The sequence below is a fragment of the Scyliorhinus canicula genome, chromosome 3 (assembly GCF_902713615.1).
Source record: "Scyliorhinus canicula chromosome 3, sScyCan1.1, whole genome shotgun sequence".
Lineage (NCBI taxonomy): Eukaryota > Metazoa > Chordata > Chondrichthyes > Carcharhiniformes > Scyliorhinidae > Scyliorhinus > Scyliorhinus canicula.
Window position 1 is genome coordinate 167,926,241 of NC_052148.1, and position 27,366 is coordinate 167,953,606.

The 27,366-nt window shown below is 45.2% G+C and overlaps 1 protein-coding gene across 6 annotated transcripts in view; it reads right to left on the minus strand.

The window, feature by feature from the left end:
* Nucleotides 1–27,366, minus strand: part of LOC119963102 (septin-11) — a 124,835-nt gene that overhangs the window by 9,243 nt on the left and 88,226 nt on the right. For all 6 annotated transcript variants that reach the window (XR_005460034.1, XR_005460033.1, XR_005460032.1 and 3 more), the window contains exons 5-9: nucleotides 19,518–19,679; nucleotides 15,977–16,073; nucleotides 12,962–13,130; nucleotides 11,801–11,933; nucleotides 6,334–6,518 (exon numbers count right to left, since the gene is read on the minus strand). Coding sequence is in view for 3 of the 6 variants with exons in the window: in XM_038791693.1 (XP_038647621.1) it covers nucleotides 6,334–6,518; nucleotides 11,801–11,933; nucleotides 12,962–13,130; nucleotides 15,977–16,073; nucleotides 19,518–19,679 (746 nt within the window). In the remaining 3 variants the exon portion in view is untranslated. The remainder of the gene's footprint in view (nucleotides 1–6,333; nucleotides 6,519–11,800; nucleotides 11,934–12,961; nucleotides 13,131–15,976; nucleotides 16,074–19,517; nucleotides 19,680–27,366) is intronic.

A 27,366-nucleotide genomic window follows, 5' to 3' on the forward strand; every position in this document is an offset into this window, starting at 1 on the left:
CTGATCATCTTACTGTAGGAAGGACATCGTAACACTGAAAAAAGTGCAGCAAAGAGCTACTTTGTCTGCTAGCTGACTACAAGGTGTTGATAATATTCACACTGATGGGGACCAAGAAGTAATCCTATTGAAGTATTCAAAAAATCCTTTAGGATACTGATGAGTTGAACCCTGAAAAACCTGATCCCATGCTCTTAAAAATGACATAACTTGAAGTCCAGAAGAGGGAAGGTGAATTTACAGATCAGGTAGAATTATTTCACAACAAATGGCACAGGTTTGCTTTGGATTGGTCAGAAATCATTGAGAACAATAATTTTAAGAGGGTGTAAGACTGACATTTAACAAAAATAAATCAAGGGATCCGACAGTGTACTATGCATTCTGCTTTCAACTCTCGGCCAGCCAGGTGGACTAACATGTTCCTAAGTTATTCATCTTAGTTTACATTACTGCAGATTCTGAAAAATGAAAATGAAAATCGCTCGTCACAATTAGGCTTCAAATGAAGTTACTGTGAAAAGCCCCTAGTCGCCACATTCCGGCGCCTGTTCGGGGAGGCTGGTACGGGAATTGAACCGTGCTGCTGGCCTGCCTTGGTCTGTTTTCAAAGCCAGTGATTTAGCCCAGTGTGCTAAACCAGCCCCTAACCAGTAGTCAAACACTGATTCTATTCCTGACAGTACAATGTTAACTAATAATTGCTAGAAGCTCCATACACGCATCATATAACAGCCCAAATGCACTCATGAGAAAACACATATGGAACCGTGCAACAGATTACACTTGATAATTTTACTTAATCAATGCAGTGTAAGCAATACAACGATAGCATTAGTGATTGAAAAATTACGTTAATGATGTAGTCATGCAAATAGTAAAGTAACAAAAGCACACAAAAAATGTTAAATCCACACGCCATGGAGCAATACTGTGGTAAGTCAAAGCACCTGTAAAAAATGGGTAGCCGTTGAATCACCTGTAGAAAGCTGTACCCACAACTCTTCATCTGGTATTGCCCCCACTATACTAGTCAGAGGAAACGAGATTTGTTCCTGTCACAGACTTTTCCCTAGTGTGAAGTCCATGTGAAAGGAATACATTAAGTTGCTAAATTTCTTAGATAATATTTATTCCTGCGATTGGAAAGTACATAATTGTAATTTATTATGCATTATGTCACTGGTATCAATATTCATAAAATAAGCCATACAAAGGAAACATGGAAATAATTCAAAACTTTTTCCTGATCTACCCACCCCTATGAAATATCCTTTTTAGCAGATTCTAGGCCATGTGTTTGATTCTAGCAGTAACCAAACTTCAAAAATAATTTGAAATATTATAGATATCAGCAAGTAAGCAAGCAACATTTCCTCCCTCAATTTAATAATTATAGCTGATAAGATGAAAACCTTCCTTTACAAACCATACGAGAATCCATGTTCCGTAATACTTAAATTATTACTGTTGAGAGTTTTGTTTATGATTAAGTTCATTACACAAAAACACAGAATAGCAGGAATATATCACATGGCCCATCGGGCCTGCTTTGCCATTCTATACGATTTTAGACTTCAACGTAATTTTTCCACCCAACTCCCATATTCCCTGAGAGATCAAAATTCTGTCCATCCCAGTCTTTCATTGATGAACATCTACATCCCTTTGGGGCAGATAATTCCAAAGATTCACAACCCTTTGAATGAAGTAATTTCTCCTCAACTCAGTCCTAAATCCCCTTATTCAGAGATTGTGCCCCATGTTTTAGATGCCTTGACTAACGGGAACACTCTCTCAGTCTCAATCCTCTCTGGACCCTTCAGAATCTTGTATGTTGCAATGAGATCACTTCTCATTCTTCCAAAGAATATAGGCCCAATTTACTCGCTTCTCATCTTTGAACCTTCACTGTACCATCTTCAATGGGAGTATAACGTTCCTTAAATAAGGAAACCAAAACTTCACATATTAATCCAGATGCCAATGCTTATGTAGTTACATTGTATATCTTGTGTTGCCCTATTATGTATTCTCATGTATTTTCTTGAATTTTGTTTAATTCCCTTTTCTTCCATGTACTGAATGATCTGTTGAGCTGCTTGCAGAAAAATACTTTTCACTGTACCTCGGTACACATGACAATAAACAAATCCAATCCAATCCAATGTGATCTCACCAAAGTCCTGTACAACTCTACAATTTCTTTATTCCGGTAGTACAATCCCTTTGCAATAAAGGCCAACATGGCATTTGCCTCCCTAATTGTTTGCTAGACCTACATGCTAACTTTCTGCAGTTCTGGAACACACCCAGGTCTCTTTGAAAAGCAACATTTACAAGTTTTGCAGCTTTTTTAAAAAATCTGCTTTTCTACAAAGTGAGTAACTTCACACTTACCCCCATTATACTCTAGTCAGCATCTTATTGCCCACTCACTTAGGCTGTCTACATCTCTTTGCGGCTTGAGTCCCTCCCCCTCCCACACACAGCTTACCTTTCCATCTAGCTTTGTATTAGATACATTACTCTCTGTCTCTTCATCTATGTTATTAATATAGATTGTAAATAGCTGAAGTCCCCGCACTGTTCATTGCCTCACTGCGCTTGGCACATCCTGCCAAATTGAAAATGCTTCATTTATGCCCACTCTGGGCATTGACCAATCCCCTATCTATACTTATATATTACCGCCCAACGCTATGAGCCCTTACCTTGTCTACAGTATTAACCTTTCCTGGGACATTTGGAGATCCACGTGTACTACATCTACTGGTTCCCTTTATCTACAATATTCGTTATATTCTTTGTCAAATAATTTGTCAAACAAAATTTCCCTTTTATAAAACCATGTTGACTTGATCTAATCATACTATACTTTTCCAAGTGCATTTATTAATACTTCCTCAATAATGGATTCTAGTATTTTCCTAACAACTAATGTTAGGCTAACTGGCCTGTAGTTCCCAGTTTTCTTTCTCCCTCCTCTCTTGAAAAGGCAGTTTTACATTTGCCAATTCCCAATCTTATGGGACCATTTCTGAATTTAAGAAATATGGAAAATTATGCCTTACACATTCATTATATCTGCAGTTATCCCTTTTAGAACCCGAGGGTGTAGACCATCAGGTCCCAGGGATCTCTCGAATTTTAGCCCCTTAAGATTCTCCAATACTTTTTCACTGCTGATATTTCCTCACTCTTATCATCCCCTAGATAACCTGGTATGCAAGTCAAGTCTTTTACTGTGAAGAAAAACACAAGATATTTGTTCAATGCCTATGCCATTTCTTCAAAACTTGCCCCGTCTCTGCTTCTGAGGGACCAAGCCTTTATTTTAGCTGCTCTCTTCCTCTTTATATTCTTGGAAAAGCTCTTACATTTGTTCTTACTTTTCTGGCTAGTTTACCCTCATATTCTATTTTCGCCTTTTAAAAAAAAAAAATCAACTTTTTGGTGGCCCTCTGCTAAAATTGAAATCAATGGGAATCAGGGAAAAACTCTCCATTGGCTGGAGTCATACAGAGCACAAAGATTATGGTAGTTGGAGGCCAATCATCTCCGTCTCAGGACTCACTGCAAGAGTTCCTCAGGGTAGTGCTCTGGGTCCAACCATCTTCAAACTGCTTCATCAATGACCTGCCCTCTATCATAAGCTCAAAAATAAGGATATTTGCTGATGATTAAAGAGGGCTCAGTGCAATTCACACTCCTCAGATACTGAAGCAGCCCGCAGCCACATGTAGCAAAATCTGGATCACGTTCGCGCCATGCAAGTGGCAGGTAATAACCATCTCCAACAAGGGAGAATCTAACCATTCCCCTTGGGCATTCAATGGCTTTATCATCACGGAATCCCTCTCCATCAACATCTTAGGGTTTATCATTAACCAGAAGTTCAACTGGATCAACCACATCAATATTGCGGCTACGAGAGCAGGTCAGGGGCTGGAATTTCACAGTAGGTAACTGACCTCCTGACTTCCCAAAGCCTGTCCAGCATCCAAAAGGCACAAGGAGTGTGATGGAATACTCTCCAATTAGCTCAACACTATCCAGGAAAAAGCAACCCATTTGAGTGGATCGCTATCCAACATTAGCGCACAGTGGCAGCTGTGTGTACCATCTACAAAATGCATTCCATGACCTCAACCACCTAAAGGGCAATGCCCCTCCCCCCCCACCGGACATGTCCCACAGCATCCTGACTTGGTACTATATTCTATAGCCATTCCCTTGTCGTTGGGTCAAAAATCTGAAACCCCCTTCATGACAACACAAATGTGTGGTCTTACACTGTAAAGGTTGTGGTGGTACAAGGAGGTGGCTCACAACCATCTTCTCAAGGGCAATTAAGAACGGGCAATAAATGCCGATCTTGCTAGTGATGCTCACATCCAATGAACAAACGGAAATAAAACTTACCCCATTCAAGTGGTTAGTTCTCATGTGAGAGCCTAGGCCTAATGGAGTGCCAAGCCCATCTAGTCCTTACTTGACATCTACAAATCCTGGCAGAACTCTCCTTGCTGAGACCTGCTAACTTCTTAAGCAGATAAGAACATTAAAGGATTAAATGACAAATCTTGTTGGCTCTGTAAGGTGCAATGCCTTATTTGGGAATTGCATTTATTCAGTAACCATGTAGAAGATTTTTGTTAAGTTTTTAAAATGAAGAATGTAATAACCTTGTGGAAGCTTGACTGGTGGCATGGCACAGGTTTGTGTATGAAATAATGAGTTCACAATTTAATTCTAATAGCAAGTCAGATCTAATTCCCTATTTAATAGAATCATAGAATCCCTACACTGCGGAAGGAGGCCATTTTGCCCAGCGAGTCTGCACCAACCATTCTGAAAGAGGACCCTACCTAGGTCCAATCACCCATCCCCCTGCCCTATCCCTGTAATCTCATAACCTAACCTGCACATCCCTGGACACCAAGGCCAATTTGACATGGCCAATCCACCTAACTCGCACATCTTTGGATTGTGGGAGGAAATCAGAGCACCCAGAGGAAACCCACCCAGGCACAGGGAGAACATACAAACTCCAAACAATGATACAAAGCTGGAATTGTACCCAGATCCCTGGCTCTGTGAGGCAGCAGTTCTAACCACTGTGCCACCGTGCCGCCTTAATAAGGCCATTAGGATATTTATGATTTAGAGTCAAAGAGTAAAAAAACAAGAAAATTATGAACCTATAAAACAATGGTTCAGTCTCAACTGGAGTAATATGTCAATTCCTGACCACCACACTTTAGAACAGCTGTAAAGACTTTAGAGAGGGTGCAGAAAATATTTACAAGAATTTGAATTCTAAATGTTAACTATATCACTCTGGAGCAACACCAAACAGAGGAAAGATGTGTGATCTGGCTGTCAGAGCAACTGTGCTCATGTGAACAGATGGCCCATTTATACATGTGTCGGGGAAAAAAAACCATAAAGATCAGAGTAGATTTCTTCTGCAACAGAAAACAATTGTAGAAATATACCACGTGCTTAATAAATTAAAATCCGTTGAAGTTCAACGAGGTTGCTGTAAAATCAAGTTAGGAGTGAGCAAAAACCATCTCAGTGGCTGCAGGGCTCTCCCATTCCCTTGTGTCTACAATTTACTGAACCGGTTTTTGATTTCAAATAATCCAGCTGTGATCAATTAAATTTGCCCATAATCTAATATTATTGCCAATCGCAGAAAGAATTTGATACACTGGCAGTCATGATCACACCAAGAGTACAATCGTCTTCTGAAAATGCCTATCAGCGGTGAACAGCGACCGTGGAAACCAACCCAGGAAACATGGAATATTTCACAACAAACACCCTAAAATCTCACGTAGGGCCATACAAATTAATTCCGTACTAAATTTTACAAACTGCTCAAACTTAATTCTCGGTTAATAAAAAAAAACATCAAACCTGTTTGATACAAAGTTCAATCTGTGCTGTGAGTTCACTTGTTCTCCAGCTCTTAAGTTCAGCAATTAGAAAACAGACTATTGAAGCTGTTATACAAGAATTAAGTTGAAACAATCTATACAGGGACATTTGCGGGTAATGTGACCTGCCTCTCATCTTACAAGGCAAAGTGAACCAACAACACAAGAGCATTTCTTGAATGGCGTATATAGGAGACCTACCTGGTAGCCAGTTTCAACGTATATATCTAATAAATATTATTACTATTTCTAGCAATTTGATACTTATGGCTTTGTTTTGCTTCCTTTCCTCTTGAAGATTAAAATCAGATCAGGAGATTTCTGTAGAAAGATATAAACATATGACAGCAAAACAGCATTTTAAATACATTGAAAACTGGCATACTTCTTCTTATCCTTGTCTTTCTTGGTTGTTTGGGAAGCTTGTTGAGCCTGTGATTGAAGCAGCTGAGTTGCTGCTTTCCTCTTGTTGAATGCATTCATTTCATCCTCCAGATCCTTCTTCTTATCTTCAAGTTTCTTCTTCTCATCTTGGTGAGTTTTCTTCAGGTGATCAAACTTCTCGTGAAGCTGCGAAACCACAACATACCATGCACTTCAAACACCGGCCTGCCTCATACGTACATCCAAGTGAAGTGAACAATTGTGACCAGGAAACTAGCTTGACGTAGACATGTAGTGTACAATAGACTAGTGACCCAGATGTTGTGAATTCAAATCTCACCATGGCAAGTTGTGAAACCACAGCTAATAAACTGTACCATAGATTTTAATACAGTGCTGGACCTGACCCTGGATCGTTCTAGGTCCAGGACCGGTAAGAGGCCGGCAGCAGCCACAGTGCTGAGGGGGTTTATGGACCAGATGGGAGGGGTGGACCCTTGGAGGTTTATGAGGCCGGGAGGTAGGGAGTTCCCGTTTTTCTCCCACGTCCATAAGGCTTACTCCCGGATCGACTTTTTTGTTTTCAGCAGGGCGCTGATTCAGAGGGTGGTAGGGGCGGAGTACTCGGCGATAGCCATATCAGACCACGCTCCGCATTGGGTGGACCTGGGGGAGGGGAAGGATCAACGCCCGCAGTGGAGGTTAGAGGTGGAGCTGCTGTCGGATGCGGAGGTATGTGGGCGGGTCCGTATGTGTATAGAGGGGTATTTGGAAACTAATGACAATGGGGAGGTGCAGGTGGGGGTGGTCTGGGAGGCATTGAAGGCAATGGTTAGGGGGGAGCTGATTTCTATTAGGACACACAGGGAGAGGGGGGAGAAAAATGAGAGGGAGAGGTTGGTACATTGCGGATCCGGCGGGGGTGGGGATGCCAGAGGTGATGAGGATCCTGGGGGAGTTCGGAGACTTCTCTGGCTATAAGCTCAATGTGGGGAAGAGTGAGCTGTTTGTGGTGCATATGGGGGGGACCAGGAAAAAGAGATAGGGGAGCTCCCGTTGAAAAGGGCAGAGAGGAGCTTCAGATACCGGAGAGTCCAGATAGCCAGGAGCTGAGGAGCCCTGAATAGGTTAAACTTCACGAGGCTGGTGGAGCAGATGGAGGAGGAGTTCAGGAGGTAGGATGTGTTGCCACTCTCCCTAGCAGGCAGGGTCCAGTCATTTAAGATGACGTTGCTCCCAAGGTTTTTGTTTCTCTTCCAGTGTTTACCCATGATGATTCTGAAGGCTTTCTTTAGGAGGGTTAACAGGAGCATTGCGGGGTTTGTGTGGGCGCAGAAGACCTCGAGGGTGATGAGGGTATTCTTGGAGCGAGGCAGGGAGGTGGGTGGATTGGCGCTGCCCAACCTGTGTGGGTATTACTGGGCTGCGAACGTGGCAATGATTCGTAGGTGGGTGATGGAGGGGGAGGGAGCCGCATGGAAGAGGATGGAGGCGGCGTCCTGTGTGGGCACGAGTTTAGAGGCGCTGATGACGGCCCCGTTGCCGCTCCCCCCGGCAAGGTACACTTCTAGTCCAGTAGTGGTGGCTACCCTCAAAATCTGGGGGCAGTGGAGGAGGCATAGGGGGGAAGTGAAGGCCTCAGATTGGTCCCCGATACGGGGGAACCACCGGTTTGTACCAGGGAGGATAGATGGAGGGTTTCTGAGTTGGCACAGGGCAGGTATCAGGTGGATGGGGGACCTCTTCCTAGACTGGAAGTTTGCGACCTTAGAGGAGTTAGAGGGAAAGTGGGGTCTACCCCCAGGGAAATCCTTTAGGTACATGCAGATTAGGGCGTTTGTTAGGCGGCAGGTAGCGGAGTTTCCGCTATTGCCGCCTAGGGGGGTGCAGGATAGGGTGCTCTCGGGGACGTGGGTCGGCGAGGGTAGGATCTCTGTAATTTATCAGGTGATGCAGGCAGGGGAGGAGGCCTCGGTAGAGGAGCTGAAAGCGAAAGGGGAGGAGGAGTTGGGGGAGGAGATTGAGGAGGGGACGTGGGCAGACGCCCTGGCAAGGGTGAATTCCTCCTCTTCTTGCGCACGGCTTAGTCTAATCCAGCTAAAGGTGCTGCATAGGGCGCATATGACTGGGACCAGGCTGAGCCGGTTCTTTGGGTGTGAGAACAGCTGTGGCAGGTGTTCGGGGAGCCCAGCGAATCACACCCACATGTTCTAGGCATGTCCGGCATTGGAGGGTTTCTGGAAGGGGGTGGCTCCAGGGTGGAACCGGGCAGGGGGCTCGCTATTTTTGGGGTAGCATCGGAGCCGGGAGTGCAGGAGGCGAGAGAGGCCAGTATCCTGGGCTTTGCGTCGCTAGTAGCCCGGCGAAGGATCATTTTGCAGTGGAGGGACGCGAAGCCCCCGAGCCCAGAATCCTGGATCAGTGACATGGCTGGGTTCATTAAACTGGAGAGGGTCAAGTTTGCCCTGAGGGGGTCGGTGCAAGGGTTCATCCGGCGGTGGCAGCCCTTTCTTGATTTCCTGGCGGAGGGTTAGAGGGCGGCCAGTTTCAGCAGCAACCCGGGGGGGGGACTATGGGTTTGTTATGGGGGTTTGTTCTTATGGCTATGTGTTTATTACTCTTTCTTGTTGTTAATTTATTGTTTTTGTATTGGGGGGGTTATTGTTTTTCTCTTTTCGTTGTTGGGATAAAATTTGTTGTTGGAAAATGTGAATTAAAATTATTTTTTAAAAAATAAAATAAACTGTACCATAAATACTGCGGCTACAGGAGTAGGTATGATGCTGAGAAATTTGCAGCAAGTAATTCACCTCCTGACTCCCTTAAACCTGTCCACGGGGCAGCACGGTGGAGCAGTGGGTTAGCTCTGCTGCCTCACGGCACCGAGGTCCCAGGTTCAATCCCGGCTCTGGCTCCTGCAGTGCATCTTGTAGATGGTACACACTGCTGCTCCTGTGCATCCATGGTGGGGGAAGTAAATGATGAAGGTGGTGGATGGGGTACCAATCAAGCGGGCTGCTTTGTCATGGATGTTGTTGAGCTTCTGGAGAAATGCACGAGCTACACTGACCGCGGCAAGTGGAGAATATTGCATGACACTCCCGACTTGTGCCTTGTAGATGGTGGACAGGTTTTCTTTTATAAATTTAGTGTACCCGATTCATTTTTTTCCAATTAAGGGGTAATTTAGCGTGGCCAATCCATCTACCCTGCAGGTCTTTGGGTTGTGGGGGTGAGATCCACGCAGACACGGGGAGAATGTGCAAACTCCACACAGACAGTGGCCTGGGGCCAGGATCGAACCTGGGTTCTCGGCTCCGTGAGGCAGCAGTGCTAACCTAACCACTGCACCGCCATGCTGCCCGGCTTCTAAATCTGCACCATTCGCCACCTAGAAGAACAAGGGCAACAGCTGCCTGGCAAGACCACCACCTGCACACCCCTCCAAGTCATCCATTATCCTAAATTTGAAATGTATCATTGTTCTCGTATATTAGTTGGGTCAAAATCATGGGAATCCCTCCCTAACAGCACAGTGGATATACATATACCATGATTACATATGGTTCAACAAAGTAGCTTCCCATCACCTTCAAGGTCAATTAGGAATAGGCAATAATTGCTGTCCTTGCCCATGAATGAATAAGAAATAAATGATCCACTGAACCATATTTGTGCTTATAATTAATATTAAAATTGTATTAACAAATCATTCAGGTCTGTGTTTTTTGCAGCTTGTTTAACCATTTCCTTATTGTTGAGCTGGATATTAGGTTTCTGCCAAAAAAAACTTTCAAACTTTGGCAATACATTACACAAATGCAGAAAAGGTCACAATTTGGACCTGAATTTTTTGGATGGTAGGGTCTCACTTCCCACCATCCAGAAAGTTCCCAATCGACTCTCACTGATCCCCCTGCTATTTCATGCTCGAACGTGCATTAAGTGCGTTAATTGTCCAGCAGCTCACTAGTCACTGCAGCAACAGGAGCTGCAGTAGACAGAGGAAGAAATGCTACAACATGCCAAAGCCAAAGTCCTGGGACCGGATGGCAAGGTATGTTTGGGGGTGTTGTGGTTTTTTTTGAGGGGGGGCACGGAGAGCCCAGGTAAAGTGGGCACATTTGGGGTTCCGGGGACGTTAAAGGCCTTGCCCGCCCCATTATAAAGAGATCAGGGTGGGTGAGAATCTAGAGGCAATCCTGTTCTTTCAATCTTGTGTTCGCTTCTCCCTGCCTAAAAAAAAACGTCGGAGGGAAGGCGGGAAATTCTGGCCTTGGGGTCTCAAAAAAAATTGGAAGCTCAGATGCTAGGATTTCTGCATGGAAACATCCATTTTGAAATTAGCAGTTTGTCTATGATGGGCTAGGGGTTTTCAATGTGAAATGTAATCCAACAGCATCTGCTGTATGTTTATGATAGAAAAGTTGGTAGAGACTAGCTGCTAAGCATTGTTGTGAAGGAGCACAGATCCCTGGGATTCCACCGTATCACATTAACATTTAAAAAAAAATGTTTTCTACTTTCAGGTTTTCTAAAATTCCTGCCCACCTTGCAGCCTTTCCTTTATGCCCCCACATTGGATTATTCACCATCCAGATGCCTCACCAAATGTCAAATTGACCAACGCTTTTGTCTTCCCATAACTTGGTCCCACTGTATTCCAGTCGTACCCAGTGTCCCTCCTTACCCTTCAGCAGCATTGTTGGCTGGTGAATGGGCTGTCATTCCCCTCTCCTCAAACCTCTGGCTTTTTTTCTTTGTACTGCTGTGGTTGGGTTTGGCCTCTTTAGATTATGGATTGGATTGGATTTATTTATTGTCAGGTGTACCGAGGTAGAGTGAAAAGTATTTTTCTGCCTGCAGCTCAAACACATCATTTAGTACATGAAAAGAAAATAAGTAATGGGGCAACACAAGGTACACAATGTGAATACATAGACACCGGAATCGAGTGAAGCATACAGGAGTTTAGTATTAATCAGGTCAGTCCATATGAGGGTTGTTTAGGAGTCTGGTAACAGCGGGGAAGAAGCTATTTTTGAATCTGTGTGCGCGTGTTCTCAGATTTTTGTATTTCCTGCCGAATGGAAGAAGTTGGAAGAGTGAGTAAGCCGGGTGGGAGGGGTCTTTGATTATGCTGCCCACTTTCCCTGCGGGAGGTGTAGATGGAGTCAATGGATGGGAGGCAAGTTTGTGTGATGGACTGGGCGGTGGTCACGGGTCTCTGAGGTTTCTTGCAGTCTTGGGCCGAGCAGTTGCCATACCAGGCTGTGATCAATTGGTCTCCGACCAATGTGACATTCAGTCGACATTTCCAGCCTTCCTCCAGACCAACATGCCTCATCCCCGAGACCCTTCTCAACTAACATGGCCAAAGCAGTGTTCCAGATTGTTCTCCAGGGCAATATTCCCCCCCCCCTCCCCCCACTCCCCAACCCTCAATTCCCCTGAAGTACAAGTTCTACCTCCTTCTCAGCTTCTTTCAGCTCAGCCTCCTTCTCTTTCACCCTCATGACAAACATCTGTCTCATTTCTTCCTCCTTCTTCTGGAGCTCGGTCAAGAATTCATTTCTCTTTGCTTCATAGGTCTCTTGTAGGCTAAGGGAGAAAGAAAATACTTCAAAATACAATTGATACTATTTGCAACCTATGTAAACATAGTCTAAATGTGCACAAATGTTTTTCCAGGAAACAAGAATTTTTGCTTGGTTTTGTCCCATACTACTGAGTTAAGATATAGCTTTTATCCATCATAAATTTTAAAGGAGCCTTTGTAACCGAAAGTTGAACGCTACGATTTAAAAAATAAATTATTGTACCTAAATTGATACTAAAAACATCAAATAAATATTGCAAATGCCTACAGAACAAAAATACTGATTCTGGTTTATACTCAATTGGATTGAGATAAGTTCAAGACACGGTGAGCCTCATGAGCTTCCAAACTTCCGAGTGTCCTGCCCAATTCCTAAATTTCACCCAGACATGAAATTGATCCCATTGGATTAAAATACACATTTGAAAGGTATTTTCTTTTCTATCTTTTATCCACTTCTCCAGAATATACTTTTATGCTGGGTTGCTGCACTGGGAAGGCGCATAATAAACAACATATTTCATAGTTCCAGAACCCAAGTTTTATTATGTAATCTAACTGCAGAGGGCACCGTTGTTGAGTGCAGTCCTGTATTTGTCTCATACCCACATGCAGAATTAATGGGGCAGTGCCACCAAAACAGGAATCAGGGATCAATTACCCCCTCTCTAGTAGAGGGATTCTGAAGTCACTGTACTGTCCCTAACATTGCACTATCTGAATTCAGTGAAAGCAGCCTGGGGCATTTCTGATCTATAAAACTCAACAGTGCACCAATAAATAACCATAGTGACAGATCCTTTAAGTTAGTCACATTCAGACACAATTTTTAAAATTCACCATAATAAACCCAGGGGCCAATCACAACATTAACAAAACATTTTTCTATTTCACTCTGGATTTTGATGAATTCACATTACATAATGTATATTCATTTTAATAAAGAAACCTATCAATGCTTTGCTATAATTTTACAGGACATCACCCTCACTGAAGTAAATCTTGACAAACTTCAAAACTAGTTCTGTACCTGAATGGTTTGCTGTCTGGGTCTGTGTCTTTAAATCCCATTTCCTCCAGTTTGCAGCGCCTGTACAGTTCATAATGACGTGCATGCGTCTGCTCCCTCAGATCCTCCATATTTACACGAATCAACATTTCACGCAGCTTCACAAAGTCACAGTGGTTTTCATTTTCCACTATCGTGATTTATTTTTTTTTGAAAAAGGGGAGATCAGAAATATGGGGAAATAAGTATTTTTTGACAGCAACCGTATTCTTCGAAACAAAGTCTAAAGCGTGTAATTTAAAGTTTCTTAATATTTCCACAAATCAATGATGACAGACTGTAAGACACATTTAGATTGCATTTGTACATTGTACTGGTTGGTCGACTGGTTTCTGGGGGAGGGAGCTGGTGAATGGGGAGCATGACAGCATTTTTAAAAACTAGACATTTGTTTAAAGGTAGTGTGCGTGCTCCTGATGACAACCAGTCTCAAATTACATGAGGTATTGCAGCCACTGGCATATAAAGTGACTACATTCTACAAAGTAATCATGCATTACTTTTTTTCAATATACTATTTTTTATAAATTTAGCATACCCAAATGTTTTTTTGTAATCATGCATCACTTAAAATATTTCCATAATTAAGGTTCCGTGCCAAGACACACCAGCTCTCTACCCATGTTGATTTTACAAGGTAATTTTTTAAAAACTCCTAAGATTTCACTGTTGCAATTTATTCTTGAAGGATTCAACCATCATTTGCTACCACCATGCATTCATTTTCAGGCTGTGACTGGTGCTGAAATGTGATCAGGGTTGTTTCACAAGTGCAACTGTGCTTAAATCATCAGAATCTAAAGTTGGTCTTTTGGATGTAAATGACCTCCTACTCTGTAGACTTATTAATCAGTACAAAGTAGCTCAGTACTATAATTTGGTTCACTGTTACTCAGTTCAGTGCTATAATTCAATGTGGTATTAACCCTGAAAGATAGAAGCAAAGAGTGGATTACATACTATTTCACAGGCCTATGAGTTGTACTGTTTATATGAAATTTATGTTAAATATAAGTATATCTGTTGTTTGCAGGATGCACTATATTCTGTTTCAGGTCATCTCATGGAATACCACAAATCACAGCATGGTAGCACAGTGGTTAGCACTGTTGCTTCACAGCGCCAGAGACCCGGGTTCGATTCCCGGCTTGGGTCACTGTCTGTATGGAGTCTGCACGTTCTCCTAGTGACTGTGTGGGTTTCCTCCGGGTGCTCCGGTTTCCTCCCACAAGTCCTGAAAGATTTGTTTGTTAGGTTCTGAATTCTCCCTCTGTGTACCCAAACAGGCGTTGTAGTGTGGCGACTAGGGCATTTTCACAGTAACTTCATTGCAGTGTTAATGTAAGCCTACGTGTGACACTAATAAAGACTATTATTATTATTATTAATAAGGGCAGCACGGTGACAGAGTGGTTAGCACTGCTGCCTCAGAGCGCTGAGGTCCCAGGTTCGATCCCGGCTCTGGGTCACTGTCCGTGTGGAGTTTGCACATTCTCCCCATGTTTGCGTGGGTTTCGCCCCCACAACCAAAAGATGTGCAGGCTAGGTGGATTGGCCACGCTAAATTGCCCCTTAATTGGAAAAAATTAATTGGGTGCTCTAAATTTATATTAAAAAAACAATGCTGCCTTATGCACCCCCGCGTTCGACCCTGGCCCCAGGTCACTGTCAGTGTGGAGTTTGCACATTCTCCCCGTGTTTGCGTGGGTCTCACTCCCACAACCCAAAGATGTGCAGGATAGGTGGATTGGCCACGCTAAATTGCCCCTTAATTGGAAAATAATAATTAGATAAATTTATTTTTAAAAAATCAATTGTCCTGTTGCAGGCAAAGATTAGATATGGGGCGGGATTCTCCCCTACCCGGCGGGGCGGGGGGGTCCCAGCGGATGAAGTGACGTGAACCACTCTGGCGTCGGGCCGCCCCAAAGAGGCGGATGTCTCTGCACCTTTAGGAGCCAAGCCCTAACCTTGAGGGGCTAGACCCGCGCCGGAGTGGTTGGTGCCCTGCCGGCTGGCGGGAACGGCCTTTGGCGCCACGGCAGCCGGGGCCGAAGGGATTTCGGCGGCCGGCGGAAATCCGCGCATGCGCCAGAGCGTCAGCGGCTGCTGACATCACCCCCGCGCATGCGCTGGGGAGGGGGTCAAAAAGTGCCCCCACGGCCCAGGCCCGCCCGCCGATCTGTGGGCCCCGATCGCGGGCCAGGCCACCGCGGGGGCACCCCCCGCACACCACCCAGAGCCACTCATGCCGCCTGGTCCCGCCAGTAAGGTAGGTGGATTGATCCACACCGGCGGGAGAGGCATGACAGCGGCGGGACTTCGGCCCATCGCGGGCCAGAGAATCGCCCGGGGGGGGGGGGGGGGGGGGGGGCGCCGGCGGGGCGGCACAATTCCCACCCCCGCCGAATCTCTGGTGTCGGAGACTTTGGGAGCAGGTTTGTCGCCAGCCGCCGGCGATTCTCCGACGGGGGGGGGGTCAGGGAAACCATGATTTGAGTGCTATTTTACGTAATTCCAAAACATCAAGCAAAAATGTAACATCTTCAAAAGGGAATTACTTGGCCACATCATGTCAAAGTAGAGCTTTACTGGAATGGAAAAAAGTTCTTTGCTTCCAGGAGTTTTTTTCCCCCCCCCAAAGTAATTTCCCTGTGAAATGCAAGATGTGCTGTTGGGGAACCGGAACCGCAGCCTGGTGACTACTCTCCCTGATGTACTGAGGCACCCAAGTCGGCACCTGGATTGAGCGGCAATGAGCGAAAACACAACAAATCAATTTTGGCTGTTACACTGCTGCACATGACGACTGATAGATTCACAAAATTCCAAAGTAAGATCGAAAGCACTTTGAGTCAATCTATCATCAGGAAGAACTGCGCATGGCAATTTTGCAATTTCTCCTCCAGCCATCGAGCACACAAAACATAAGAGGTCAGATTTCTTTTTTTAAATGCATCTTCTAGTCAAGCATACCCTGTACAATTCCCCAGGGGTATTGCCGAGCTTTTGCCATTTTATTGCCAATCTTTATTTCTTCAGTGCTGCCAACAACAGCAAATGGAAGATGGCCCTGCAGAGAAAGAAAAAATAAATTAGTTCTTACTACATCAGTCTGTAGCAGGGTGAAAAGGGACCATTACACTCCTTTACTATGCAAATGCTTTTCTGACATAGCGCACGGTTTTCAAGTAAAATCAATCACTTTGAAAGTACAAATCCAAAAACAACAAAATCTACAACTATGTCTAATTGTGACATTTATTTTTATCTGTTCTTTCAATGATGAAGTGTACATCATTGGTTAGGTCAGCAATTATTGCCCATCCCTCGAGAAGGTGGTGCTGACTGTCCCTTTCTTGAACCACAGTGCTGTTAGGAGGGGAGTTCCTGGATTTATATCCAGAGACAGTGAAGGAACAGCAATATATTGCCAAATCAGGATGGTGAGTGGCTTTCGTATGCATCTGCTGCCCTTGTCCTTCTGGATGGTACAAGTTTCAGGTTTGGATGGTGCTACTGAAGGAGCGTTAGTGAATTGCTGCAATGCATCTCATAGCTGGTACAGACTGCTGCCACGGTGTGTCAGTTGGGGAGATGTTTACGGTGCCAATTAAGTTGTTCTGGATGGTGTCGAGTTTCTTGAATGTTGTTGGGAGCTGCACTCATCCAGGAAAGTGGAGGGTATTTCATCACACGCCTGACTTGTACTTTGTGGATATGCTTTGGGCAGTCATTGGGCGAGTTGTTCCTCATAGAACTCTCAACCTCTGACCTGCTATTATTACCATAGTACTTAAATGGCTGGTCCAGTTAATTTCTGGCCAACGGTCATCCCCAGGGTGTTGACAGTGGGGAATTCAGCGATGGTAATGATATTGAATGCCAATAAGATGTGATTAGATTCTTTCTTGTTGGAGAGAATGTCATTGCCTGACACATGTGCAACAAATGTTACTTGTCACTTATCAGCCCACGCCTCAATGTTGGTCACGGCTTGCTACATAAGGGCACGGAATCCTGCAGTATCGGAGTTGTGAATGGTGCTGAACATTTTGTAGTTATCAATGATGGAGGGATGGTCATTGATGAAACAGCTGAAGATGGTTGGGCCTCACACACTCCCTGAGGAACACCTGCAGAAATATCCTGGGACTGAGGTGATTAATCCTCAGCACAACAACCATCTCCCATTGAGCGAGTGAAGAGCTTTCCCCCTGATTCAGCGTTGCTAAGGTTGGCTGATGCCACACTCAATCAAATGCTGCCTTGATGTCAAGGGCAGTCACTCTCACCTCAACTCTTTTGTCCATGTTTGGACCAAGGCTGTAGTGAGGTCAAGAGATGAGTGGCCCTGGAGGAGCACAATCTTAGTGACAATGAGAAGGTTATTTCTGAGTAAGTGCTGCTTGATAGCACTGTTGATGACAACTTTAATCACTTTGCTGATGATTGAGAGTAGACTGATGGGGCAGTAATTGGCCGGGTTGGATTTGTCCTGCTTTTTGTGTATAGGACATACATAGACAGTTTTCCAAATTGCCAGGTAAATGCCAGTGCTGTAGCTGTACTGGAACAGATTGGCAAAGGGCACCACTAGGTCTGGCGCACATGTCTTTAGTGTTATTGTCAGAATGTTATTTGGGACTATAGCCTTTGAAGTATCCAGTGCCTTCAGCCATTTATTGATATCACGTGGAGTGAATCAAACTTGGTGTGGACTGATGTGTTATCTGTGTTGGTCTAACATCGACTGCAACTGGATGCAGTAAAACGAGAATCAGGCTTCCGACACAGGGGATGGTCCAACACTTTTTTATTGAACCTCTTGATTGCTGTACATAATCTGCTGTGGGTAGACACTCTATTAACCTAACTGATAACCTCCTACTGGCTTGACCAGACTAACTCTCTATCACATGGTGATGATGTTCATTGGCCTGTGCACTGCGACTATCTCCCCAGCCGTGTCCTGTGAGAGAGGGAGAGCCTTAATGCCCTGTGGGCTTTATAGTGGTGGTGTCCTGTCTGGTGATTGGTTGTTGTGTGTGTTCATTGGTTATCCTGTGTGTCAATCACTGCCTGTCTGCATCTCATGATATACATGAGTGGATATTCTGACATGGGCAAGGTGGGAATATCGGAGGAGGGGGAAATGGATCATTCACTCGGCACTTCTGGCTGAAGATGGTTGCGAATGCTTCAACTTTGTCTTTTGCACTGATATGCTGGCTCTCCATCACTAAGTGATGCAGCCTCCTCCTCCTCAAATTAATCATTTAATTGTCCACCATCATTCACGACAGAGTGTGGCAGGACTGCAGAGGTTAGATCAGATCCATTAGCTTTGGGATTGCTTAGCTCTGTAAATCACTTGCTGCTCCCAATGTTTGGCATTCACGTAATCCTATGTTGTAGCTTCAGCAGGTTAGCACCTCATTTTAAGGTCTGCCTGGTTCTGCTCCTGACATCCCCTCTTGCACCAAGTCTAATCACCTGACCCGATGATAATGATAGAATGGGATATATGCCGGGCCATGAGGTTACAGGTTGCGGTTGAATACAATTCTGTTGCTGTAAAAGCCCTCCGTGCCTCATGATGTTTTGAGGCTAAATCTGTTTGAAATCTATCCCATCTAGCATAGTGGTAGGGTCACACAGATGGGCATTTGGAATGTGAAGATGGGACTTTGTCTCCGCAAGGACTATACACTAGTCACTCCTACAAATACTGTCATGGACAGATGCATCTGTAAAAGGTAGATTGACACGGATGAGATTAAGTGGGTTTTTCTCTCTTGTTGGTTCCCTCGCCACCTGCGCAGACCCCGGAGTACTGATTCTGGCTGGAGGGATGGGGGAATGGTGTCGGTGGTAATCAACAAGAGATTTCCTTGCCCATGGTTGATTAGATGACATGAAACTTAATGACAGAGCCAATTCGGAGGACTCCCAGGGCAACTCCCTCCCAACTGTATACCACGGTGTCACCTTCTCTGGTGTACCTGTACTGCCAGTGAGGCAAAACATAACCAGGAGCGGTGATGATGGCGTCTGGGACGTTGTCTGTAATGATTCTGTGAATATGACGACGTCAGGCTGTAGCTTGTGTAGTCTGCAGGACAGCTCTCCTATCTTTAGCACAAGCCCACAGATATCACTAAGAATTTTGCAGGGGTGACCAGGACTACTTGTTTCAAGGCAATCTGACCACAATACAATTCCCCAGTTAGACATTACAGTGATAATATGGATTACAACCTTCAAATGGAATACATTTATTCTAATGAGATTTCAAGAAGGTGTGGTTAATTTTTGTAAAAGGCAGAGCGTTAAGTGACTCTTCAGAGACGTACCAAATTAAACCTTATGAGGGAAATTATTGAGAAGTAATATTAAGACAGCAACTTCTGTCATTTTGCATTACAAATTAGATGGCAAGAAATCAAGACAAACCTAACATTTGTCATGACAAATGTTAAAAAGCAAATATATTCCACAAGTAATTACAACCTACATTCATTGTTGAATTGATTTCGGCAACTGTTTCATCATCCGTTGGGAATTGGTAAATCTGCACGCCATTACTGACTAATTCACTCATGATTTTGATCTTGAATTTATGCAGTTCACTCTTGGATATTGTGTCTGCTTTGGCAATGATGGGGATTATATTCACCTGTAAAAATAAAAATACATCGGCTCTGGTTTGCTTTGTTTGGCCAAAAGGCGACATCCTGAATTCTGCAGAATAATAGTTACATATTAAAGTTTACTTTTATAAAAAAACAACTTCATGGCTACAAAGTGCAGTTGAATAACTAGATTAAAATGGAGTCACATTTTTGATTAACGCTGATGTTAAACTGATCAGCAAGAGATGGGTCACAGCTCACTGTCATTCTCTCTCGCACATGACAATGCCGTATAAATGCGTTCCCTGGATTGCTAAAGCAGAGTTTTTGGTCTCAGCAAATCAAGGGAAATGGCAAGTGGATGGGAAAGTGGAGAAGAGACAGTCAGCTACGATCTGGCTCAAGGGACCAGTAAAGGTTGTGAAACTAAATTAACAGGTGGGGGGAGGGCGCAGCACGGTGGCGCAGTGGTTAGCACTGCTGACGCACGGCCCGAGGACTCGGATTCGATCCCGGCCCCGGGTCACTGTCCGTGTCAGGTTTGCACATTCTTTCCGTGCCACCTCCACAATCCAAAGATGCGGTGAATTGGTCATGATAAATTGGCCCTTAATTGCAAAACATTTTTTTTTTATTACCAGGCGGGAGCCTTGCTGTGACACCACTGCCTGTCTGCAATGGGGAAATCACCAAAATGTCAATTCTGAGCTGGAGACTGGTAAACAATAGAAGCAATTGTTTATTACAATGCACAATTTGAAGTTACTGTAGTTTCTCCAGTGTACTTCCTGCTAATAAAATAAATAATTTGCATTTGGTCGGCACTTCTCACTTGTTCTCAGAGCACACAGTTAACTGATATTTGATGCATTTGGCTACAAAACAACAAAGTCCTCAAAACAGCAATGAGATGAATAACCAATTAGTCTCAAAGTTGTTCAAAATTTGACAGTCTGCATCCTGTCCAAAAAAAATTACACTTGGTCACCACTCGCTATTGGAGATCTACATTCAGTCCATACTCGCGTTCCAACATCTTGAACCCTAGTCTGTAATTTTTTATATCTCCACAGCATCTTTGCAACTTTGTCCAATCCTCTCCCCTTGCAACTTTGGTCTGCTCCATTGCTCCATCCGTTAAACCAAGGGAGTTTGATTACAATCCCTGGAATTCCCCCACACCCAAAGTTTGCCCAAAAAAAAAAACACATTTTGACCAATCTGTCTTTCATCTATTTGTGGCTCAGTGTATGGTCCTTTTTTATTTTTCTCTCTGCACAGCTCCATACGATTTTTCCCATGTTATGTAAACTCAGATTAAGGTTACTTAATCAGACTACTGGGGAAGCACGGTGGCGCAGCAGTTCGCACTGCTGCCTCACGGCGCTGAGAACCCGGATTCAATCCCGACTCTGCGTCACTGTCCGTGTGGAGTTTGCATATTCTCCCTGTGTTTGCATGGACCTCACTCCCACAACCCAAAGATGTGCAGGGTAGGTGAATTGCCCCTTCATTGGAAAAAAAAAAAGAATTGGATACTCTAAAAAAATTTTTAAAGGTTAACGGTTATTATCTCCTGCGAGTGACTAGCCATAGGTGGAAAGGTCGAGAGGCAGTCAACTTTCTCATTTACTATAGTTCACAGTTGACCTGGTTTCATGAAAACAGCTGTCAACTTCCAGCGGCGAGGATGTGCTGAGCGGTCGCTGGAAAGGTGACTCTCCTCTGAGAAACATGGAAATAAGCACTTTTATCCCCAAAATCAGCCGCTTAGTCAACCAAACCCAACCCACACTCCACCCTTCTCCGAAACATCACAGATGCAAAGATATGCCCTCAAATCCAAAGCAGCTGAAAGGACAATGTGGCCATCTAAAATGGCCTCCCGCAAAGAAGGCTGGGGAAAATGGTCAAAGTCAGGGACACACAGGCTGCAGCTTGCAGATAGACAAAAGCTGCTCAGATGTTTTTAAAAGCCCAGGTAAAAGACCATATCCAGGTATCCCAGGAACAATAGAACTATCCTGTCAATCACATTGTTTACCAGACACAATGGCACCCACGTCCCTGCCCCCAACAATTCCAGGCATGGCCCTGACTGCCACCCCAAAATCGATTGGCAGCCCCTGATTGGACTTGATCGATCAGGATGATGGAGCCCTGATCAATTAATTGACAATGATCCTCCTCCAAGGGAAGCACCTGAGGGAGAAGGACCGAGTGAGGGTAAGGAAGTTCTGGGTGGGACAGGGGTTCCATGCATGTTACTTTGGGGGGGGGGGGGGGGGGGCGGCATATCAACCATGTACAGGACCAACGGACGGACAGATCAAGCACCAAATCGGGGAAACAGTCAAACATGACTAGAGAACATAGAAGAAAAAGGGACAGGAGGAGACCATTTGGCCCTTCAAGCCCGCTCCGTCATTAATTATGGTCATGGCTGATTATCCATCTCAACAGCCTAATCCCCCTTTCCCCCATCTGAACTAAATGCCTTTATGGAGCAGATGGGGGTAGTGGACCCATTGGAGGTTCACTCACCCAAGGAGGTGGTTTTCCTTCTCCTCCCAGGTCCACAGGGTTGACACAAGGATCAAATTCTTTGTAGTGGGGAAATTGCTGCTTTCAGGGATGTTAGGGACAGGATACTCCACAGTAATAATCTCTGACCACGCTCCACACTCATAAATGTGAGGTTGGAGACAGATCAGGCCCAACGCCCCCATGGAGGCTGGACATAGCCCTCCACGCTGACAGGGCACTCTCTGAGAGGATATCAAGCCATCGATGGCTATGTAACCTGCAACTAGAATGGGGAGGTCTTACCCTCCACATTCTGGGAGGCAGTGATAAGGGTGTGGGGGGAGATTGTAGCATACAGGGCTCTCACAGATAGGAAGGAGATGGTGGCTAGGCAACAATTGGTCAACTCCATATTGGAGGTGGATTGGCAATAGCACAGGTGTAAAACAGGAACGGCAGACTCGTCAGCGCCAGACGAGATTAACGAGATTGTTGTGACATTCTACCGGAAACTGTACACCTCCAAGCCCCTGGAGTGGGACTCAAAGATGAAGCAGTTCACCTCGTGGGTGAAACTACTGTACAGTGCTCCCATGGCAAGCGTACGGACAAACAGCACCAGCTCTGGATACTTTTGGTGGCACAAGACAGAGGTGCCCTCGATCCCCGCTGCTGTTTGTTCTGGCAATTGAGACACTGCCGATCGCTCTCAGTGCAGCAAAGGGGTGGAGACACATTCGGAGGAGAGACAGAGAGCATAGAGTCTCACTCTACGTGGATGACTTGCTCCGCTACTCCCTAGCCAGCATGGAAGGAGTATCTTCTCAGGTTATAAACTTAACCTGAGCAAGAGCGAAACCTTCCTTTCAACCAGACACAGATGGAACCCGACGAGGGAGAGAGGTGGGCGAGTTGAGGATTAGGAAGAAGGTTCTACAGTCTATCACTGGGCAGCTACCGCAGAAAGGATGCGGGAGAGGGTCAAGGAATCAGGAACAGAATGGGTCAGAATGGAGCCCAGTTCCTGCAAGGGAACATCCTTCTAAGCACTAGCCATGACCGCAATCCCATCCCCCCAGCCAGATACTCAAAAGTCCAGTGGTAGCAGCCACGCGGAGAACTTGGAACCACTGCTACATCACTTCGATCTGACTGGGGTGTCCACCACGGGCCCCCATTTGCAAAAACCACAAATTCACCCCCTCAAAAATGGACGCCTCCTTCAAAAGCTGGAGATGGGACACCGACGGTAGGAGATATGTACTTGGGAGGCAGAATAGCGACCTTAGGGGAACTGACGGACAAGTTCCAGCCCGTGAAAGGCAATGAGCTAGGGTGCAACCAAATGAAAACCTACCTCTGTAACATTCCTCCAGACACAGAACACTCACTATTGGACAGACTCCTGACCGCAGGCAAATTAGGAGACTAGGAAACTGTGTGGACATGCATGGACGATCACTGGAGGAGGTATGCTCACCCCGGACAAGACATGAGAAAAGTGGGAAGATGAGCTAGGCAGGGAGATAGGGGAAGACTCTGGATCGAAGCACTGCACAGGGCAAACTTCATCTCCACATGCGCAGGGCTGAGCTTAATGCAGCTAAAGGTGGTGCACAGAGCACACCTAACCAGGACAAGAATGAACGGATTCTTCCCGGAGGTGAAGGATAAGTGTGCACGGTGCTAGGGCGGCCCGGCTAACCATACCCACATGTTCTGGTCTTGTTCCAGACTAGTCGGATACTGAATGTCCTTCTTTGAGGCCATGTCTAGGGTTGTGGGGGTGATGGTGGAGCCCTACCCATTGGTGGCGGTCTTTAGGGTATCAGAGCAGTCAGTGCTCCTATGGGGAGAGGAGCAGATGCCCTAGCCTTCGTCTCCCTGATTGCCCACTAGAGACTCCTGTTCTGCTGGCACTCGGCAGCCCCACCCAAAGCTGTATCCTTTTTCAACTTTCACTTAGGGTAAACAAGCACACATTGCCATCTAAGTTTTACATGTAGAGACTGTACAATATGTGTATAATAACTGAAACCATTGTTGGTGTTACAATTTTTGGTAGCTGTGTTGGTTTTTGTCTTCTTCTGTAACTGTTGATTTAGACTTAGGGTAAGGGGCAGGAGATAAAGAGGGGATTTGAGGAAAAACCTTCTCACCCAGAAGACAGTGGGAATCTGGAACTCTCTGCTTGAAAAAGGTGGTAGAGGCTGGAACCTCACAACATTTAAGAAGCATTTATCTGAGCACATGAAACACCACAGCATATAAGGCTATGGACCACGTGCTGGAAAATGGGATTTGAATAGATAGGTGCTCGATGGCTGCCAGACATGATGGGCCAAAGGGCCTCTTTTTGTGCTGTAAAACTAACTATGGCAAAAGAAAAACCAGCTCATTTTTGAACCCAGCAGTACTGGAAGGCCCAACAATATATTATAAACATCTGGGGCGGGATTCTCCGGGAATCTCCGGGAATCGGCGGAGTGGAGTGGCGGGAACCATTCCGGCGTCGGGCCACCCCAAAGTTGCGGAATCTTCCCCACCTTCAGGGGCTAGGCCAGCGCTGGAGTGGTTTGTGCTGCGCCGGCCGGCGTGGAAGGCCTTTGGTGCCGCACCAGCGCAGCCGAAGGGACTCCACCGGCCGGCGCGGGTCCGCGCATACGCAGGAGCGTCAGTGGCTGCTGACATCAACCCCGCGCATGCGCGGGGGGGGTTCACCTTCGTGCCGGCCATCGCGGAGGTTTACATGGCCGACACGGAGGAATACAGTGCCCCCACGGCACAGGCCCACCCGCGGATCGGCGGGCCCCGATCGCGGGCCAGGCCACCGTGGGGGCACCCCCCGGGGCCAGATCACCCCGCGCCCCCCTAGGACCCCGGAGCCCGAACACACTGCCAGGTCCCGCCGGTAAGGGACCTACTCCAATTTACACCAGCCAGACCTGCATAGAACAGGCGGGACTTCGGCCCATCATGGGCTGGAGAATCGCCGGGGGGGGGGGGGGGGGGGGGGGGGAGAGGGGCGCTGCAAGCGGCCGCCGACCGGAGCAATTCCCAACCTCGCCAGATCTCCGGCGCCGGAGAATTCGGCAGCCGGTGGGGGCAGGATTCACGCCCCCCCCCTACCCCCACGTGATTCTCCGACCCGGCAGGAGGTCAGAGAGTCCCGCCCCTGATGACTTTTCGAAAATAAATCACGTCCGCAGGAGGTGACAAATATCTAATATTTAAAGCCAGACAGTTCCACAATTTCTTTTTCATAATTGCAGATTCACTTTTTGGGATTAGCTTTGTTCTATTAATGAGAATGGTGTTTTCAGCTTGAGTAACATCGCACCGGACGTAATATTTTGTCTATTCCGAACAAGCTAAATTCACTTTTTCAGTGGTTCAAACAAGAGTAAAATTGATGGATTTGTCACATCTTCCCTCTTCCCCATTGCATTAACTCCTCATTTTCAGCAAAAAGAAACTCTTGCTCCCAAACCCACGTGAGCATTGTTCCAAAATTTGCAGTTCAATTGCCAGGACTGCAGGGAGGAAACACGAAAAAAATCAGTTCCAGCTTCCAGTCAGCTGAAACAGTGGAGTAACCATGTTTGTCAGCTGTTTCAATTTGTAACATGTAAGACATAGAAAGTGAATCGAAGTCCAGAACCTGGCAAGGTATTCATTTGTTTGACATGTTTAAAGTGATACAAGCTTCTAGAAAACAATCTTATCATTCCAAACAGATAAATATTACACTAAACAATACTACAATTTATTTTTAAATTGCTATTTCCTTTTAAGTTGCTATAATAGAAAACACTAGTGTCTGCATCCTTTCCAACAACACTTGCAAGGAATGAGGAGGAAGCATGCGAAGGAAATCAAAACAGCATGAGATTTGCAGCAGGAAATGAATTACCTCATCACTCTGAGCTAACTTCTTAAAAACTACCTTATTTTAATTTTGTAGATCTAGAAATCAACTCTAATTAACGACTCTCATCTCCTGATAACCAGCTGAGCACTGGCTGCCTAGAAAGCTAACTTTTTAAATATCTATGTTTATCAGATTTTTAATTTTTACCAAACAACACAACAAAAATCTTTTCAATGCAAAACAGGTACAGCACAGAAAAGGAATTATTGCAAATATAAGAACAACCAAGGCAGGATGGCTTTAGAACAATATACTCTATGAACGAGTGCGTCCAGTTTTAATACCAGAACAATCCAAATAAAAACAATTAGGGGGAGCAAGAGGATACGGCCATATAAATAAGATAGGATAACATCTCAGGCTGCACACTTTTATGCATTGCGACATCAAGACTTAACAGGTCAAGGGAAGCCTAACAGGAGTAGGTGAGACAAGGCGGAGCCTATAAATTTGAGATAGGCGACCCACACTTTGCAGAATGCATCAGGCTTAGAACAGATCACAGATGTCAGGAATTCCATAGGAGTACATTCCATGACTAATTTATACCAATTTTGAATTAAAAATACGTCACTGATCCTGGAGCAGAGGATATTTTTACGAGCTGCAAAAATTAGGATTTCATACAGCCTTTTTTCATTAAGGTCAGTAATTCTCCCGTCTGGAAGACCCACAATTAGGAACAAAGGATCAAATTCTGAGCCCATGTCAAATATCCTCTCGAGCTCCCTAACTACACCAGACCAATAGGATTGAAGCTTAACATAGGTCCATATGCAGTGTATATAATCATCCTTGACTCCCAAGCATTTTAAATTAATTTAGAGTACTCAATTCATTTTTCACAATTAAGGGGCGATTTAATAAATAATATCTTCATTTTTGTCACAAGATACTGTGAAAATCCCCTAGTCGCCAAACTCCAGCGCCTGTTCAGGTACACAGAGGGAGAATTCAGAATGTCCAATTCACCCAACAGCACGTCTTTCGGGACTTCCTAGCCTGCACATCTTTTTGAGTTGTGGGGGTGAGACACGGGGAGAATGTGCAAACTCCACTCAGACAGTCACCCACGGCCGAGTTCGAACCCGGGTCCTCTGCGCTGCAAGGCAGCAGTGCTAACCACTGCGCCACCATGGGGCTTTTCAAGTAACTTCATTTGAAGCTTACTTGTGACAATAAGCGATTTTCATTTCATGCTGCCCATGACAACCAGGCACTTTTGGTACATTGGGTATATAGCAGGATAAAACCTGTGTCTCAGACTAGGCATG